The sequence below is a fragment of the Macaca thibetana genome, chromosome 7 (genome assembly GCF_024542745.1).
Source record: "Macaca thibetana thibetana isolate TM-01 chromosome 7, ASM2454274v1, whole genome shotgun sequence".
NCBI lineage: Eukaryota > Metazoa > Chordata > Mammalia > Primates > Cercopithecidae > Macaca > Macaca thibetana.
The window spans coordinates 30,156,125-30,174,618 of record NC_065584.1 but is presented as its reverse complement, the minus strand read 5'-3'; the positions used below and the strand labels follow the sequence as shown (position 1 = coordinate 30,174,618).

Here is an 18,494-nt window from a genome sequence, read left to right as displayed (position 1 = left end):
TTTCCTTTTAATAGCACCTTCATCAATAAGAGCTTGAGAAAAGCCTCATCATGGTAGTCCTGTTGAGGCTTTTGATGGCCCTTAAAGATATTCTACTGTTACTTCCTGACTCTGTTTTCAACTCAGGGGATATAAGGATAGCAAGGGTATTGTGGGAATTTTCTATCTTGTTCCTTCCCACAGCAGACATTGCTAATTGATTTCTACTGGAAGTGTTGCTTTAAAATCCTTTTCTGTATTTAATTTTAGGGAGATAAACCAAAAATGCTGGCAGACACCATGAAATCATCCCACAGACATTGTAGTCAGGCAACCTTGAGTTCAAATCCTGGTTTCTCTTAATTCTGAGCAAACTGGATAAATGACTTTACTTTTAAGCCTTGGAGAAAATTATATCCTATCTCACAGGGTTGCAGGAACACCTATAAAAGTGTCTAGCGGAAAGTAAATACTAAATGTTAATTCCTTTTAATATGGAATATCATACTGACATTTTTCTGTCTTGGTTTCCCCATCTGTAAAATGGGCATAACAGATGACCTACCTTAGAAATGGTTATGAGGAGTAAACCAGTTAATACATATAAAGTGCTTAGTGCCCGACCCAAAATTAACACTCAGTAGTAACTTTTATTATTAATACATCATCATAGTACCTTGGGAAAAGCTAAAAAAGAAAATATTTTTTAGCAATCCTAAAAATTAAAAAAAATACAAAAATTCTGAGTGGCCACAAATGCTGAAGATGTGCACAGAACATATAAATGTCTCTGGCACACATGTCAGTTCATAAATCTGTCATTCATTTGATCCTCAGAACAATCTTGTAAGGTAGGCCTGGGAAATTCCATTTCCATGTTACTCACGGGGAAAGGGAGGCACAAAAGAGTTCAGTATCAAAGCCACCTTGTTACGTGCTATTTCAAATTACAATCCAGGCTTTCTGGCTTCTAGACCATTTCTAGTGTCCTGCATGGTCCTTCTATCTATTTTTCACTCTCTGGAAAACTAGAGATCATTCCTTCACTATAGTAGTTATCTACAAATAGACATAGAATATGTCTAACAAACACAATAACCTGCCAGAGGATTTCTGGAAATCTTTTAAACCATGCAATGGCAGTAGACACCTGCCATCAATTTGTATTTATAACGCCAAATGAGAAGCTAGGTTTACTTGACAAGTATAGATTATGATCTAATAGCTCCAGAGTTATAAGTAATCAGGTACAATCTTAAGAGTGACAGGTGCTTCAACATGATTTAAAACACTTCAGAGGTTTATCTTTGTCGTCTCCTGTTTACTGACAGACCACAAGGCAGGGTGAGGGATCTCAGGGGAGAACAGGAACTTTACAAAAGAAAACAGAAGGATCAGCAAGAAAACCACAACATCCTCCCTGCCTCAGAAAACTCCAAAAACCAGCTTCTGAGAAAGTCAGACTTGGTTTCAATTATCTTCCGAGCCAGGAAGATACAGGTGAGGCTTGTGAACTGAGACCAGGGAACATGAGTTAAGCTAGGATGACTCTACGGGTGAACGTCCAGGAAGCCATGGATCTACCGCAGTCGTCAGAGCCCAGCGGATCCCTGGCAGAGTTAAATGCTCTTTCTGAACCAAATGTCCGCTTCCGAACCAATCGTTGGTGCTTACTCGCAGCCCCATTCCCAAGCGTACTCCAGCGCCCAAGGGTCGCCCTGACTGAAAGAAGAGAATCAGGCCTGTGGTCGTAGGATGTAGGGATGCCTCCTAGAAGAGGGGAAAAGATCAAGATGCGGAGAGGCTGGACTCAGCCAGATAAGCGACCCAAGGGGCTTGGGACACCCTCACCTCTTACGCACAGAGCCCTCCCTCTCAGGACTGCGTCAGCCTCCGCCGCCGCTGGAACAGCCTCTCTTTTCAGGCTGTGCAGCTTAGACAAGGGGGCAGAAAGGAATAATCGCGGGGCGGGGAGAAAACGCGAATAAAGAGGCCGCAGGGCATGCTGGAAGTTGTAGTTTCTTCTGCCTCTGCTGTCAGGCGCCGTCCCGATGAACCACAAGGCTTCTTGACTACAGCCCCCAGAAACCCCACGCACTGTGCTAGGTCATTTCCTCTCCCTTCAGGGCGACCTTCCGCGGTTATCCAGCGGGTCACGTAAGAAGACTACAAGTCCCATGAGGCTCAGCAAGGCCGATTTAGGGTCCAGGGAAACAATGAGACGTGTTCTTTGTTTTCCTATGGGTGAGGAATGGTTGTATGAGCAGTTGGGTTTCGGGACCCTTTTTTGGGAGAACCTGAGGGAGTCCGAAGGAACACTAAATCAGATGGAACCCACGGTGCGGCGAGTTGGGACGGAAGTAGCCGGTGGAAGTGGGGAGGAGCCGGAAGTTAAGAAGGGGAGGGGGTGGAGGGAAAAGCAAGCCAGGAGGTGCTTGCGGCCGCTTCTAGTAGTTTCCAGGCGCTGCCGGGCGGCTGGCACTAAGCGGTCCTGAGGCTGTGGCTGCGGCAGCTCCGGAGCTGGTGGCGCCGCGATAGGAGAGCCGATGGCCAAGTGGGGTGAGGGAGACCCACGCTGGATCGTGGAGGAGCGGGCGGACGCCACCAACGTCAACAACTGGCACTGGTGAGGGCCAGCAAAGCAGGCCGGCCTTGGGAGACCTGCGGCCGGGCCAGGGTTCCAGGGTTCCTGGAACCTCGGACCGGACAGAGCTGGGGCTGAAGTAACCCTGTCCGGAGATGGGGGCGGGTCCTTCCTGTGGCAGGGGTCCGTAGCCCCAGGCCTCTCCACTCCCCGGCCACCTTCTCAGTGCTTGAGGGGAGGGAGATGGACGTGGAGGGCAGCGCCCCAGAGGAGGGTTGTCAGAGAGACTGGGAGATAACGCCCTGGCTGCTGCATCCAGCCCGAGCAGGGAGGTGCTTACTACACGTGGCCAGAGGAGTCACTGAGACTGGAACCTCTTTTGATTGTGTTGGGAGACAGCTGTGAAAGGCCTAAGGCCAGGGGTCTGTAATTCCTGTTTTGCGGCTTGCAGTAAAATTAAAAGTCATTCATAGGGGACCGCTGCAGCAGTCCCGCGGGAGATTGAGAACGTGTTGTGCAGGTGCTCAGAGCTCAGATAGCTGCGGCCTCTCACCCGGAACTGTCAGGTCAGGTGTGTTGGAACTCCAGGTTGCCGAGCAGCCGTGGTTTTATAACCTGTCCGTTCTTAAAATACTGCCCCGCTTCATGAAATCTTCCCAAAGTAATGTTTCCTTACTTTTGAATTCCACTGAATTCTGTTCATAATGTTTGTATTGTACCGTTACTTTGTTGCAGCTTTCTTTGCTGTTGTTTTCTCTAATAGTTGATAAGCAGGAGGGCAGATAGTGATGTTTCTTTTCCATATCTCACTTTGTGTTCTCTCTTCTAACATGCAGAGTACTTGACCTAATTTTTGTTGTTTTGAAGCCCTTGTCTTAACGTTTTTGTGGCCATCTAGGGGGCAGTGAATGTGTAGGAAGTTTATAATACAAGTGCGAATCTGATAGGTCAGAACACTGTGCCAGTGAGGTCAGGGTTATTGGTTGAATCCTTTCTGGGCCTTTTAGCTAAGTACTATTCTTCCATGGTCCAGTCTGTGTTCCTGATCAGAGCAATATGTGCAGTTTTCCACTTGGTCAAATGGGGGCGCCATGTTAAAGTATCAAGTATTCTCCAGCACCATCATGCCGAGAAAGGAGAGCATAATTTTCCATTGAGTTTATACCATTCTCTACAGCAGCTGTCTTTGTTGACAGTGTGCAACCCCTTGTCTTCCTAGAAAAGGGTGACATGTTTGTGGACATACTGGAGTGGGACTGGGAGTTTTTGTGTTCCTTTCAAACTATTTGTCAGGCCTCCTTTAACCTCATATTCTCTTGCATAGAGCAGTATATCCTCCATTTGACTGCTAGTTCATAGCTTTGTTTCTGCTTTGCAGGACGGAGAGAGATGCTTCAAATTGGTCCACGGATAAGCTGAAAACACTGTTCCTGGCAGTGCAGGTTCAAAATGAAGAAGGCAAATGTGAGGTGACAGAAGTGAGTAAGCTTGATGGAGAGGCGTCCATTAACAATCGCAAAGGGAAACTTATCTTCTTTTACGAATGGAGCGTCAAACTAAACTGGACAGGTAAGTCTAAGCTGGGCTGTCAGAGAGATTAACTGTGTTTTGTTTAACCTGTTAAGTAGCTGGAGAGAACAGTTTTGAGGAGTTACAAACGTTGAAGGGAGAAGGCAGATGTTGCTGCTTTGGAGTCCTGTGTAAAGCAGTATTGGGTACTGAAATTTCTTTGCCATTGTGGGATGCTAAATGGATTTCCTCTCTCCGGGTCTCATCAGTCCCACCCATGAAGTGGCTGGGCCACTGCATGTTTGGGCCTTGGTCTTTGTTGGAACACCTAAGGTGATATTTCTTCAGACTAGCTACATGTATCTCGTGAGTGATTTAAAAGGAGGAAGGAGGGTTTTTTTTGTTTTGTTTTTGTTTTTGTTTTTTTGGTCTTGATCTTTTTTTTTTACTCTCCTCAGTGTGACTCTAACAAATTAAAAAGAAGCTTGTGTGTGACAGTAATTTGGGGCTGTTTTATCTCTCTTCTAGTTTTGTGTCCCTTCTGTATGACATTAGGAAAAAATTGAGGTCATGTGTATGCCCGTTTTGGACAGTCCTGACTGTCGAGAGCCTGAATGTAAAAAGACAATAAAGTTAAAGGAGTATGAGATAGCTACTGTCTGGGTATGAGGCAAGGCATGAAATTTGTGCTTTGATAAACATTTCTAAAGTGAATAGTCATATCATAAAAAAAGGTGAAAGTAGATTTATCTGTCCTTGATTTTTGTTAATTTGTTTTTAAAGTACACTTGAAGCATAGTAGTATGGAAGGAATCTTTGGTGTCATTTTGCCCAGACCCCCCCCTTTTTTTTTTTTTTTTTTGAGACGGAGTTTCACTCTTGTCGCCCAGGCTGGAGTGCAGTGGCGCGATCTCTGCTCACTGCAACCTCCACTTCCTGGGTTCAACCAATTCTCCTGCCTCAGCCTCCCAAGTAGGATTACAGGTGCCTGCCACCACGCCCGGCTAATTTTGTATTTTTATTAGAGACAGGTTTCACCATGTTAGTCAGGCTGGTCTCGAACTGTGTCTGGCCGACACTTTTTTTTAAAATATAGGCACTAAAAATTGGTAGCATAGTTTTGTGCACATTAAATGGTAAGAAACAGATAAATACAGGCCAGGCGCGGTGGTTCATGCATGTAATCCCAGCACTTTGGGAGGCCAGGGCGGGCAGATCATGAGGTCAGGAGATTGAGACCATCCTGACTGACACAGTGAAACCCCGTCTCTACTAAAAATACAAAAAATTAGCCGGGCGTGGTGGCGCGTGCTTATAGTCCCAGCTACCCGGGAGGCGGAGGCAGGAGAGCTGCTTGAACCCAGGAGGTGGAGGTTGCAGTGAGCTGAGATCGCACCATTGCACTCCAGCCTGGGCAACAGACTGAGACTCCATCTCGAAAGAAAATAAATAAATAAATAAATACTACAGTAAATATGGTGCTTTACCATTAAAAAGACCTGAAGGTTACTTGTGAAAGTGGGCATCAGAGCCAGGCACGGTGGCTCACGCCTGTAATCTCAGCACTTTGGGAGACTGAGGCAAGTGGATCAAGGTCAGGAATTGGAGACACACCTGGCCAACATGGTGAAACCCCATCTCTACTAAAAAATACAAGAATTAGCCGGGCATGGTGGCACGTGCCTGTAATCCCAGCTACTTGGGAGGCTGAGGCAGAAGAATTGCTTGAACCTGGGAGGTGGAGGTTACAGTGAGCCGAGATCGTGCCACTGCACTCCAGCCTGAGTGACAGAGCTGTCTTGGGGGGAAAAAAGTGGGCATCAGAAGGGTTGCAGCTTGAGGACTACTTTGGAATGGTAGAAGGAGAGTCATCTACAATCAGAAGGAACATTACACTAGATGAGGATGGGTATGGCTCACAATACACGCTGTAAACCGAGGTCATTGGCAGATAGGTGTTTGAGATATGTGTGTTTTATGTATCCTGTGTAGTTGGGTGAGGCTTTCCGTATTCACCTAGTGTTTCTCATGGATGGAGTCACATATAAGCAAATGTGAACTTCTCATTATAATCAAATTGCTCCCTAATATCTCAGTTGCACTGAAATAAATTGATATTTTCAAAAGAAGTTTCTAGCAGAACTACTGGCTTTTGACCCAAGTTCTCATGGTATAACTCATGCTAGTACCAATAACATAGTTGGTTTCCAGTAACCTGGTGAGGAAAAGACATTTCTTTTGGGGGTGCGGGTATTGATTGCATCTGGCATGTGGCATTCTCAGAATAAAGAGGATCGGTTCAGCCATCCAAAAGCAGCAGAAGTGAGGTCGCAGTTAGGACCCTGGAGCAGAGACCTTTCCTGCCTAGGAGTGGACTAATAACATTGCATTGGTTTTGACAGGTACTTCTAAGTCAGGAGTACAGTACAAAGGACATGTGGAGATCCCCAATTTGTCTGATGAAAACAGCGTGGATGAAGTAGAGGTTCGTGCTTCCTAACTCCTAATCTGAGTCCTCTATATCCTCTTACTCTCAGATGAGAAAAGTGACCTGTCATTGAGGATTCATAGTGCAGGCTTGGTCCAAGCATTCAGAACCCGAGTCTGCAGATACTTTGCTAGGCGTGTGGTGCCACTGGAAACTTCCAGAGCAATTTGCACTTTAATTCTTCACTTTAGCTAGTGACATGGGTTCTAACTAACATTAGCCATTTGACAGAGAGGACTCAAGAAGGAACACTAATGGGGATTGTACGAATATCGCAGTACTCATGCATTTCCTTTGGAAATGTCAGCAGTTACGTGATTGCTCAGCCCCCACATTCCATAATGAGGGTGCCCCTCAAGTTATTTACCACCTACTTCTCATCTTTCACTCAGATTAGTGTGAGCCTTGCCAAAGATGAGCCTGACACAAATCTCGTGGCCTTAATGAAGGAAGAAGGGGTGAAACTTCTCAGAGAAGCAATGGGAATTTACATCAGCACCCTCAAAACAGGTATCCCTTGAGTAGTTCTATATGCCTTAAGGAGGTAGTTTCCACCTGTTAGACTGTGGTTAAGGGCCTGGACAGTCCTTTCTTTGGCAGATGGGTAAAGATTTGTGGGGAGGGGGCTTATTTCATCTTAAAGTCAGTCCATAAGCTCGGAGTAAGGGAAAGATCTGGAGCTGTGTTGTCCAATACTGACAGTTGAGCATTTGAGATGTGGTTAGACCAAACCGAGATGTGCTGTGAGGGCCAGGCACAGTGGCTCACACTTGTAATCCCAGCACTGTTGGAGGCTGAGGTGGGCTGATTGCCTGAGCTCAGGAATTCGAGACCAGCCTGGGCAATATGCCGTCCTACAAAAAATACAAAAATTAGCTGGATGCGGTGGTTGGCGCCTGTAGTCCCAGCTACTGGGGAGGCTGAGGTGGGAGAGTGGCTTGAGCCCAGGAGGCAGGGAGGTTGCATTGAGCTAGCTGAGATCATGCCTCTGCACTCCAGCCTGGATGACCAAAAAACACAAGAGACGTGCTGTGAGTATAAATTACACTATGGGCTGGGTGCGGTGGCTCACGCCTATAATCTCAGCACTTTGGGAGGCCGAGTTGGGCGGATCACTTGAGGTCGGGAGTTCAAGACCAGCCTGACCAACATGGAGAAACCCAATCTCTACTAAAAATACAAAATTAGCTGGGTGTGGTGGCGCATGCCTGTAATCCCAGCTACTCAAGAGGCTGAGGCAGGAGAATCGCTTGAACCTGGGAGATGGAGGTGGCGATGAGTCAAGAACATACCATTGCACTCCAGCCTGGGCGACAGAGTGAGACTCCGTCTCAAAAAAAAAATTATATTTGAGGCTCACATTATATTTCTAATGGACAGCGCTAATCTAAAGACTTGGCATCGCGGGACTCATTACTTAAATACAGTCTGGACTATCTTTGATATGCATTCTCCAGGGATATTTAGATGGTTAGAATAGAAGTCAGCTCAGCTTTCCCCTGGGATTCCATTTCTGCCAGTGTGTTCTGATCTTGGTGTTGGAATATGTATAATAACCATCAAAGAAGATGATAGAAGGTGATAGACACCTTTTTGGGGGAGGACCAGTACTCCAGTGCCATAACTAGTTGTGGCTTTTCTACAGAGGCAAGGCAGAGTGGAGGAAAGATACTAACCATGCATCCATGGGTGCTGGGTAGATTACCTACTCTTGAAGTCATCAAAGTGCCACAGCGTTCATGCCATCCTTCCATAGTAGACCTCACATGCACTTAATATGTTATAATGTTTCCAGTTGAGTCAGGAGGATAAGCTTTTAAAAATAATCCCAGTGGCCGGGTGCCGGTGGCTCATGCCTGTAATCCCAGCACTTTGGGAGGCTAAGGCCAGTGGATCACGAGGTCAGGAGATCGAGACCATCCTCGCCAACATGGTGAAACCCCATCTCTACTAAAAATACAAAAATTAGCTGGGCATGGTGGCGCTTGCCTATAATCCCAGCTACTCAGGAGGCTGAGGCAGGAAAATAGCTTGAACCAGGGAGTTGGAGATTGCAGTGAGCTGAGATTGCACCACTGCACTCCAGCCTGGCAACAGAGCAAGACTCCCATCTAAAAAAAAAAAAAAAAAAAAAGATAATCCCAGTGAACACACTATATTCTATAGCATATACCCTGATACCAGTCTGGCATAGACCAAAAGTAAAGATGTAAAAATAGCCTCTTCCTTTTCTGGTCAAAACCTCATTCTGTAGTAGGATGGCTATGTTTGTCAAGCTGTAATGAAACTCCAGATCTCAGCTACTAAGAAATAACTTCCATGAGCTGGAATTTTATCTTTTCAGAGTTCACCCAGGGCATGATCTTACCTACAGTGAATGGAGAGTCAGTAGACCCAGTGGGGCAGCCAGCACTGAAAACTGAGGAGCGCAAGGTAAATGGTTTTCCCCCGGGGTGGGAGACTGTCTGCAAAGGAACTTGAGAGACTGCCTTCTTAATTCCACATGTCAGCTCTTTGTGTCCCTAACCTCTAAGCCAGAGCAGCTGTGATCTGCTCATGGTACTTTTTTAGAGTCCCTGCAATATGCATTCATTCACCCATCTTTAACCTGGTTTTAATTTGTTTATCGCAGACCCCTAGAGCAAGTAGAAGCTATCAGACAATTAAAAGTCTGACTCTTGATTGCATTTAGCACCAATTAGGAGGTTATGAACAAAGGATGGTCTTCATCTATATAAGTCTTCAGCCTAATTGGTATGTTGATATCTCAGACTTTGATTTTAGAGGTCCCATCAGGAAATGGAGTTACATCCCTGTCTTCACCCAGTCTCTCCAGTTTACAGGGCGAGCAGGTACTTTATCTGGAGATAGAAGTTTGTGGTTCAAGCTCAGCACTTGGTTTAGAGCCCTGTTGCTCTTTTGTCAGCATAGTAGAGTGGATACTCTGGAAGTGGGGAGAAAACTGCTTCCAGCTATTTAAGCATAGAAATTGTTTGAGAATTACACTGAGCTCTTAAAAAATATCTCAATGATTTGATTTGTTATTTGACTATCAGGGTCTTCCTTGTAGAGTGGTTATTTTTACTGGGAATTGAGGATGTTTCCAGAAACATGACCCTCATGACTAAAACACCTACACACTCAAATTCCCTTCAAACCCCTTGGAATAATTAGCCTTGGAGGTGAAAATTTTTATGAGAATGAATGGTACAACTGTCTCTGAAGCCACGCTGATTGAGGTTGTATCATTACTCTGTACTGACCGTTTTCACTGCCACTTTCACAGGCTAAGCCTGCTCCTTCAAAAACCCAGGCCAGACCTGTTGGAGTCAAAATCCCCACTTGTAAGATCACTCTTAAGGAAACCTTCCTGACGTCACCAGAGGAGCTCTATAGAGTGTTTACCACCCAAGAGGTAAGTCAGTCTTGTCCTTCAGGCCTCGTGCCATCTGCCCTGAGTGTGCAGAAAAGGTGCTCACAGCTGGAGCCATGAGGCCTTCATCAAAGTGAAGTTTCCCTCCCTCTATTCTTTTTTTTTTTTTTTTGAGACGAAGTCTCGCTCTGTCACCCGCCCAAGCTGGAGTGCAGTGGTGCGATCTCGGCTCACTGCAACCTCTGCCTGCCGGGTTCAAGCGATTCTCCTGCCTCAGCATCCCAAACAGCTGGTACTATAGGCACACGCCATCATGCCCAGCTAATTTTTATATTTTTTAGTAGAGATGGGGTTTCACCATGTTTTTTAGTAGAGATGGGCTGATCTCAAACTCCTGACCTCAAGTGATCTGCCCACACCTCAGCCTCCCAAAGTGCTGGGATTACAGGTGCAAACCACTGTGCCCAGCCATATTTATTTATTTTAAAAACAAAAGACCTGGTCTTGCTATGTTGCCCAGACTAGCCTTGAACTCCTGGGCTCAAGCAATCCTCCTTCCTCAGCCTCCTGAGTAACTGGGATTACAGGTGCACATTACCATGCCTGTCCTAGTTTTGGGTCATATAAGTAGAAATCACTGAGTGAATCTTATCAGAAAAGTGAATGGCCATTCTTGGTTACTCTGTAGCACAGAAGAATTCCTGGCTTCTTTCTGTTGCACAGCTGACTTGTACCATTCTGCTGCTATAGTGTGGAGTTGAGAAACATGACTGTATTCAGCTTTATTATCTGATAGTAAAGGCGGTTAGGATACGTGGAAGTTCTCACATACTCTAGGACAAAATTCCAAGATCTTATTTTTAAAACAAAAATGCAAATACAGCCATAAATTAAGAGGTACCATGTAGTATATGGGTGTTAGTATGTCTGTGTGCCTGCGCTCAAAATACTCTCATGATAGTTCTGTCCCCCTTAGAAAACCAAGAACTGGAGAAGCAGTTAAATGGACACAGACTTCAGTTGAATCTCTTCTTCCAAACTAGCTAAAGTTTTCAGAGTTTTAAAATACTTTTGTATGGGAGGATTCCTGACATTTTTAACCTTCTGTTCCTTTTTAATTTTTTACCATGTATTTGTATTACCTACTTAAAAAAATAGTAAAGCCTTTTTAAAAGTAAAAGTGGCACTGTTGAGTAATCGAACACAGCAAAATGATACTGATTTGACATATATGGAGTAGGCCAGGCACAGTGGCTCACACCTCTAATCCCAGCACTTTGGGAGGCTGAGGCCGATGAATTGCTTGAGCCCAGGAGTTTGAGACTTGTCTGGCCAACATGGTGAAGCCATCTATACAAAAAATACAGAAATTAGCTGGTGTGGTGGTACACACCTATAGTCCCAGCTCCTCAGGAGGCTGAGGTGGAAGGATCACCTAAGCTTAGGAGGTTGGGGCTACAGTGAGCCATGATCATGCCACTGCACTTTGGCCTGGGCAACAGAGCGAGACCCATCTCAAAAACAAAATAAAAGGGCTGGGCACGGTGGCTCACGCCTATAATCCCAGCACTTTGGGAGGTCGAGGCTGGTGGATCTGGAGGTCAGGAGTTCAAGACCAGTCTGGCCAAGATGGTGAAACCCTGTCTGTACTAAAAAAACAAAAAATTAGCCGGCGTGGTGGCACATGCCTGTAATCCCGGCTACTCCGGAGGCTGAGGCAGAGAATTGCTTAAAACCTGGACAGGCGGAGGTTGCAGTGAGCTGAGATCATGCCACTGCACTCCAGCCTGGGTGACAGAGTGAGACTCCGTCTCAAAAAAAAAAAAAAAAAAAAGATGTATGGCATAGATCTACTTTGGGACACGTTCTCAGAAATGAAAATAGAAGTCTCAAACATTTACTTGAGAATTTTCTTTCATAAGCTCATTCTCATATCTTTCTGAACCATATACTATTTCTTTTTTTTTTTTTTTTTTTTTTTTTTTTTTTGAGACGGAGTCTCGCTCTGTCGCCCAGGCTGGAGTGCAGTGGCCGGATCTCAGCTCACTGCAAGCTCCGCCTCCCGGGTTTACGCCATTCTCCTGCCTCAGCCTCCCGAGTAGCTGGGACTACAGGCGCCGCCACCTCGCCCGGCTAGTTTTTTGTAGTTTTAGTAGAGACGGGGTTTCACTGTGTTCGCCAGGATGGTCTCGATCTCCTGACTTCGTGATCAGCCCGTCTCGGCCTCCCAAAGTGCTGGGATTACAGGCTTGAGCCACCGCGCCCGGCCTACTATTTCAAATAAATAAAAGTAAATGGGTCCAAAGTAATGGCATCATCGGATCAGAAAGAATTCCCGAAGTCAAGTCCTGGCTGGTAGTAGAACAGAATAGAGGGACACCTTGGACCCGCCTGTGGGGCAGACTGGCGGAAATGAGAGTTGAGACATGCAGCCTTCAGCTGGCATTTGTCCCTGGGTCCCACTGAGAGCCATGTATCTTCTGCCTCTTTTTTTTTTCCTGCAGCTGGTGCAGGCCTTTACCCATGCTCCCGCAACATTAGAAGCAGACAGAGGTGGAAAGTTCCACATGGTAGATGGCAACGTTTCTGGGGAATTTACTGATCTGGTGAGTACCTGCTGGCCCTAGACTTGGGTTGTTGCGTCTGTCTGGTCAGCTGAGTGACATTTCTCTTGTTTCTCAACTCTATAGGTAAAGTTTAAGGCTTTAATCTCTTTGGTTAATAAAACATTTTGTTTTTCAAAAAAAGGCTGTGATTTGAACTCTCTTGCAAGTAATACAGTTGCACAGACGGTGGACTCCGTATGAAGGGCAGATGACTGATCCTAGCTAGGACTGGGTCCGTTGTAGTATATAATGTAGACTGAGCTGTTTGATTATTTTAGGTCCCTGAGAAACATATTGTGATGAAGTGGAGGTTTAAATCTTGGCCAGAGGGTAAGTAAACATATATATTGCCATTACCCCCAGAACTTTTTCTCTTTGCTGTAGTTTTTTTTTTTTTTTTTTTGCTTTGTTTTTTGGAAACAGGGTCTCACTGTCACCCAGGCTAGAGTGCAGTGGCATAATCACAGCTAACTGCAGCCTTAACCTCCCAGACCCAAACGATCCTCCTGCTTCAGCTTCCCAAGTAGCTGAGACTACGTGTACCACCACACCAGCTTTTTTTTTTTTTAATTACTTTTTTTGTAGAGATGGGGTCCCACTACATTGCCCAGGCTAGTCTCGAACTCCTGGGCTCAAGTGATCCTCCTGCCTCAGCCTCCCAAAGTACTGGGATTACAGGTTGCCCAAGTAGCTGGGATTACAGGCGCATGCCACTACACCCAGCTAAGTTTTGTAATTTTAGTAGAGATGGGGTTTCACCATGTTAGCCAGGCTGGTCTGGAACTCCTGGCCTCTGGTGATCCGCCCATCTCAGCCTCCCAAACTGCTGAGATTACAGGTGTGAACCACCACACCCAGCCAGGTTGCCCCAGTCTTAAACTCAGATGGAAACCCTAGATATGAAACCCCATCCCCTCTGCCTTTCCCAGGGCACTTTGCCACCATCACCTTGACCTTCATCGACAAGAATGGAGAGACTGAGCTGTGCATGGAAGGTCGAGGCATCCCTGCTCCTGAGGAAGAGCGGACGCGGCAGGGCTGGCAGCGGTACTACTTTGAGGGCATTAAACAGACCTTTGGCTATGGCGCACGCTTATTTTAGGGCCAGCGGCAGGGGACTTCAGCCTCCTGGATACTTCAGTCCAGCCCTCTCCTGACTGGGACTTGCGACTCACAGGATTGCATCGTCCCAGCCGCTAACTTGGGGCCAGGGCCCCTCCCCTCCACATATACCTTGGGTTTGTGCATGTTTTCTTCTGGGTGGGTTCAGAGGGCAATTTCTCTTTTATGTGTACATATGCTAAATAAACATAATTTAAAAAACATGCGTGTCTGGAACCTGTGTTGATTGAGTGGCTGGTATTGAGAGCTCCCTCAAAGGTTCTGAATTCAGTAAAGGATGGGGTGGATGGCCTTGTCTCTATTCTGGATAAGTGTGGGTAATTAAGAGGCACAGCACCTGCTTCTCACTACCAGGCATTCCTGAGCTAGTCTTTCTTACTGGTAAATAGTTCCTGCCTTTTTACCCGTAAAAGTAGGGGAGGGTTGGTACCTGGGTAGAGAGTGCTAACAAACACTATACCTCTACTGCCAGTGCAGCTGACTTCTCACTTTGCACTGCCCATAGCCTCTTACCCTCTTGAAAGGATTAGTGATCACCAGATGCTGCTTTGGGATATGGAAAGGTGGGAGATTCCTAACTTGTGGCAGCTTCTGTTACGTTGCATAGTTACTGAGTACCAGACACTACACTGTTTACTTGCATTAACTCATTTGATCTCCATGATATGAAGTAGGTACTTGGTCATTTGTTTTACAAGAACTTAAGTCTTGGCTTTTAAATACATGTATTTGACATATAGCCAGGTGTAGTGGCTCAGGCCTATAGTCCCAGCACTTCGGGAGGCTGAGGCAGGTAGATCACTTGAGGCCAGGAGTTTGAGACCAGCCTGGCCAACATGGCGAAACCCCATCTCTACTAAAAATACCAAAATTAACCAATGTGGTGGCGCACGCCTGTAATCCCAGCTACTCTAGAGGCTGAGGCACGAGAATTGCTTGAGCCCAGAAGGTGTGAGCCAAGTTTGCACCACTGCACTCAAGCCTGGGTGACAGAGTAAGACAGTCTCAAAAAATTAAAAAAAAATAGTTTACATACATACTTGCTACAGGTGAGCCTTGGATTTCTTTTTTTTTTTTTTTTTTTTTTTTTTTTGAGACGGAGTCTCGCTCTGCCGCCCGAGCTGGAGTGCAGTGGCAGGATCTCGGCTCACTGCAAGCTCCGCCTCCCGGGTTCACGCCATTCTCCTGCCTCAGCCTCCGGAGTAGCTGGGACTACAGGCGCCCGCCACCTCGCCCAGCTAGTTTTTTGTATTTTTTTTAGTAGAGACGGGGTTTCACCGTGTTAGCCAGGATGGTCTCGATCTCCTGACCTCGTGATGTGCCCGCCTCGGCCTCCCAAAGTGCTGGGATTACAGGCTTGAGCCACCGCGCCCGGCCGAGCCTTGGATTTCTTAACACCCAGACTGAACAATTAAGCAGAGTTGAGATTTGCAACAAGGACTGTAACTGCAACAAGGACTGTAACTGCAGAGCCCATATTCAGGAAGTTGTTTATTTAACAATATGTGGTACCATTAAGTTTGCTGGGCACTGACCATGAGCCAAGTGTTGGGGATATAGTGGATTCAGACTGCCACATTGCAGGAAGAGGTAACAGTACCTGAACAGGGAGAGTCACTCCTGGACAAGCCTCGCCCTGACTTCCTGCACCCCAGCGTGAGTCAGTGCCCTCTAAGCCAGACACTACCTCCTACAGCTACAGCTATTTCCTTCGTCTATTTTTTGCCTGTTTTATTGGGTGGCAGCAAGACCTTGCAGGCTAAAACTAGTTAAAGCAGAGTTCAAGATCTGGTTCATTTACATTTCCCAAAGCCATCTTTGGCTTGAATTATAGGAGTGCTGGGCTGAACTAATCTACATCTAGTTTGACATTACATCTGCCTCCTAGGGGTCCAAAATGACACCTTTTGCTGAAGAACCTGGACTCTAGCTTGAATCAAATCAATAGGCCCTTCCTAACAGACCCCTCCTAACACAGAGACCATTAAAAAATGAGCCTTTGGCTGGGCGCGGCGACTCACGCTTGTAATCCCAGCACTTTGGGAGGCTGAGGCAGGCAGATCACAAGGTCAGGAGTTCGAGACCAGCCTGGCCAACATGGCGAAACCCCATCTCTACTAAAAATACAAAAATTAGCCAGGCGTAGTGGCAGGCACTTGTAATCCCAGTTACTGGCTGAGGCAGGAGAATTGCTTGAACCTGGGAGGCAGAGGTTTCAGTGAACTGAGACCAAGCCACTGCACTCCAGCCTGGGCGACAGATGAAGATTCTGTCTCAAAACAAAAACAACAACAAAAAAGAGCCCTTTCGGCCAGGCGTGGTGGCTCACGCCTGTAATCCCAGCACTTTGGGAGGCCAAGGTGGGTAGATTACCTGAGGTCAGGGATTCGAGACCAGCCTGGCCAACATGGTGAAACCCCATCTCTACTAAAAATACAAAAATTAGCCAGGTGCGGTGGCAGGTGCCTGTAATCCCAGCTACTCAGGAGGCTGAGTGGGAGAATTGCTTGAACCCAGGACACGGAGGTTGCAGTGAGCCAAGATCATGCCATTGATTGCATTCCAGTCTAGGCGACTGAGCAAGACTCCGTCTGAATGAAAAAAAAAAAAAAAAAGAAAAAGAGAAAGAAAAAATAAGGCTTTTCATACACATCTGGATGGAAAGTTACCAGTTCCAGAACACTTATAATTAATCAAGTAGAGATGACCAATACGTTCGTTAAACCCAAGGCACCAGGCTAAGTGCCTGCCATGTGACATGTGCAATTGCCATTACATGCCAGTATTGATGCTATTCAATTCTTACCATTGCCATTTTACTGATAACATTTTGGTTAGCCATCTGAACCTTTTTAGCAGATGGAATAGCTAGAAATAAAACTGTGGACTTTGACTTGTGTTTGAATAGTAAAAGTTCCCCACTTCCTAACAAATTGGGTGAACATCCTTATCTGTAGAATGCGTATAATAGGTGCCTTGTGAGAGTGTTCGAGATGATACATGTGGAAACACTGGCACCTGGTGTCATTTAGCAAATAGTCCCTGCTGAGTCCATTCAAAAGCCCAAGTGTTTTCCCTTAAGCCAGAATGCTATTTTGAAAAGCTGGCTAATTTAGTCCAAATTGCATATCTTGGGCTAAGAGCTCTGCCTGCCTGAGAGGAAGAACAATGCACAAAAGTCGACTCCACTCCTAGAGATTCTTGCTCAGTGGGTGTGGGGTGTGGCTCATAAACAGAGTTTAATAAATATCCCAGGTGATTCTAATATCAGGGATGCACTTTGAGAAGCACCTCAACATGTGAAGCAAACTTCATTGTAAAGAGGGAGGCACAGCAGCACATTTGTGTCCCTTTTGCGACTAAGGATCTAATCATTCTGTCTTCCAAGAGACAGAGGTCAGCAGACTCCTACTGTTGGTTACCTAAAACTCTAGGAAGAATTCAATCTGACCAGCCTTGCCTAGCCTAGGGCCGTTTGTGAGGCAAACCAGAGGGGGAAAAATTGGGCAAAACCATCTTGGTTGCTGGGGTAGCTGTTAAGGTAGAAATAGTCAGTGGTATTCATGCTGGATTCATGACCACGGATGAACTCCTGGTGTTGGGGACAGGAAGAACAGCTAGTCAAGCCAGTGATGTGACTGACACCAGAAAAGAACGGAGTGGAGGGACCCTCTCTGGTTTCATGGGCTTCCTCTGGGCTCTGATACCAGCTGCTCTGGAAACCCTCCCTTCATCAGGCTCACTGCTCCCGCCGTTGGCGCTGCTCCTCACACACAGGTGCTCCTAAAGCCAGTCACCACCTGTGCAGTGTCTTTCTCCTTTGCATTGCTTGAATAAACATAATTTCATAGCCGACCCACTCCCTAGCCCCTTTTGTTTAGCTTCTCTCATCTGTGGCCTGACATGGTAGCAATTTAGCATGCCACTTTAAACGTACAGATTTAAAATGGGGTTGGCTAAATTCAGTATGAGTGATAGAAAACCATTAGATACAGATTAAGACAGTATGTTTAAGAGGCAAGGTGAGTTATATTAGAAAGGAGGGGAATTAGCAGTTTCCTTAGAAAGCAGACTCTGGGATTACTCTGTCTTGTTACTTTTAAAAGTTTCTGCTGAAAAATAATTAGCCTCAAGCTGGGTGCAGTGGCTCATGCCTGTAATCCCAGCACTTTAGGAGGCCAAGGCAAGTGGGCTGCTTGAGCTCAGGTGTTTGAGACCAGCCTGGGGAACAGGGAGAAACCCCGTCTCTACCAAAAATACAAAAAAAAAAAAAAAAAAAAAAAAAATAGCCAGGTGTGCTGGTGTGGGCCTGTGGTCCCAGCTACTTAGGAGGCTGAGGTGAGAGGATCACTTGAGACTGGGAGGCGGAGGTTACAGTGAGCCGAGATCGCGACTGCACTCCAGCCTGGGCAACAGATGGAGGCTCTGTCTCAAAATAATAATAATAATTAATCTTATTGAATTCCTTAGACAAGAGAAAGGGAGTGGCATGGCTCCCATCTGGTGGCCCGAAACACTGCCCTCTCTAACCCTCTCGTATTTCTAGTTGCAGATACAGTATTTTTAGACTATGGTTCAGGACAGGCTAATATACTCACCTCTGGGAGTGATCGTCATTGGAAACGTCTGACTCTCCGATTGTCTCCAGTGGCGGCTCTGGACCCATCTTCCTTTACTGTGCTTCCTGACACATCCCTGTCCTTCCCCACATGTCAGGAGTGACAGTGGAGTGTCTAGTTGGGGTGCCAACTGAGGCAGAGCACAGATCCACGTCTCATCTTACAGCTGTAGTTCTTTGGGCAAGTCTTTGTTGGATCCCCTCACAGCAAATGA

General features: G+C 46.2%; 2 protein-coding genes across 3 annotated transcripts in view; one reads left to right on the top strand and one right to left on the bottom strand.

The window, feature by feature from the left end:
• The window catches only part of VIPAS39 (VPS33B interacting protein, apical-basolateral polarity regulator, spe-39 homolog), a 32,371-nt gene extending 30,273 nt beyond the window's left edge, over positions 1-2,098 (bottom strand). The window contains exon 1 of one of the 2 annotated variants that reach the window (XM_050798815.1): positions 1,831-2,098. Coding sequence is in view for 1 of the 2 variants with exons in the window: in XM_050798816.1 (XP_050654773.1) it covers positions 1,654-1,665 (12 nt within the window). In the remaining variant the exon portion in view is untranslated. Of the gene's footprint in view, positions 1-1,653; positions 1,673-1,830 lie in introns of those variants that run through there. The other variant, XM_050798816.1, reaches the window with a different exon arrangement.
• A 244-nt stretch (positions 2,099-2,342) lies between these two features.
• AHSA1 (activator of HSP90 ATPase activity 1) lies at positions 2,343-13,864 on the top strand. Its single transcript, XM_050798863.1, has 9 exons — positions 2,343-2,605; positions 3,942-4,132; positions 6,475-6,557; positions 6,953-7,070; positions 8,905-8,993; positions 9,847-9,975; positions 12,438-12,539; positions 12,818-12,869; positions 13,469-13,864. Exons 1-9 carry the CDS (start codon positions 2,526-2,528, stop codon positions 13,639-13,641), a joined length of 1,017 nt encoding a protein of 338 aa, XP_050654820.1. The 5' UTR covers positions 2,343-2,525; the 3' UTR covers positions 13,642-13,864.
• Positions 13,865-18,494: the final 4,630 nt, after the last annotated feature.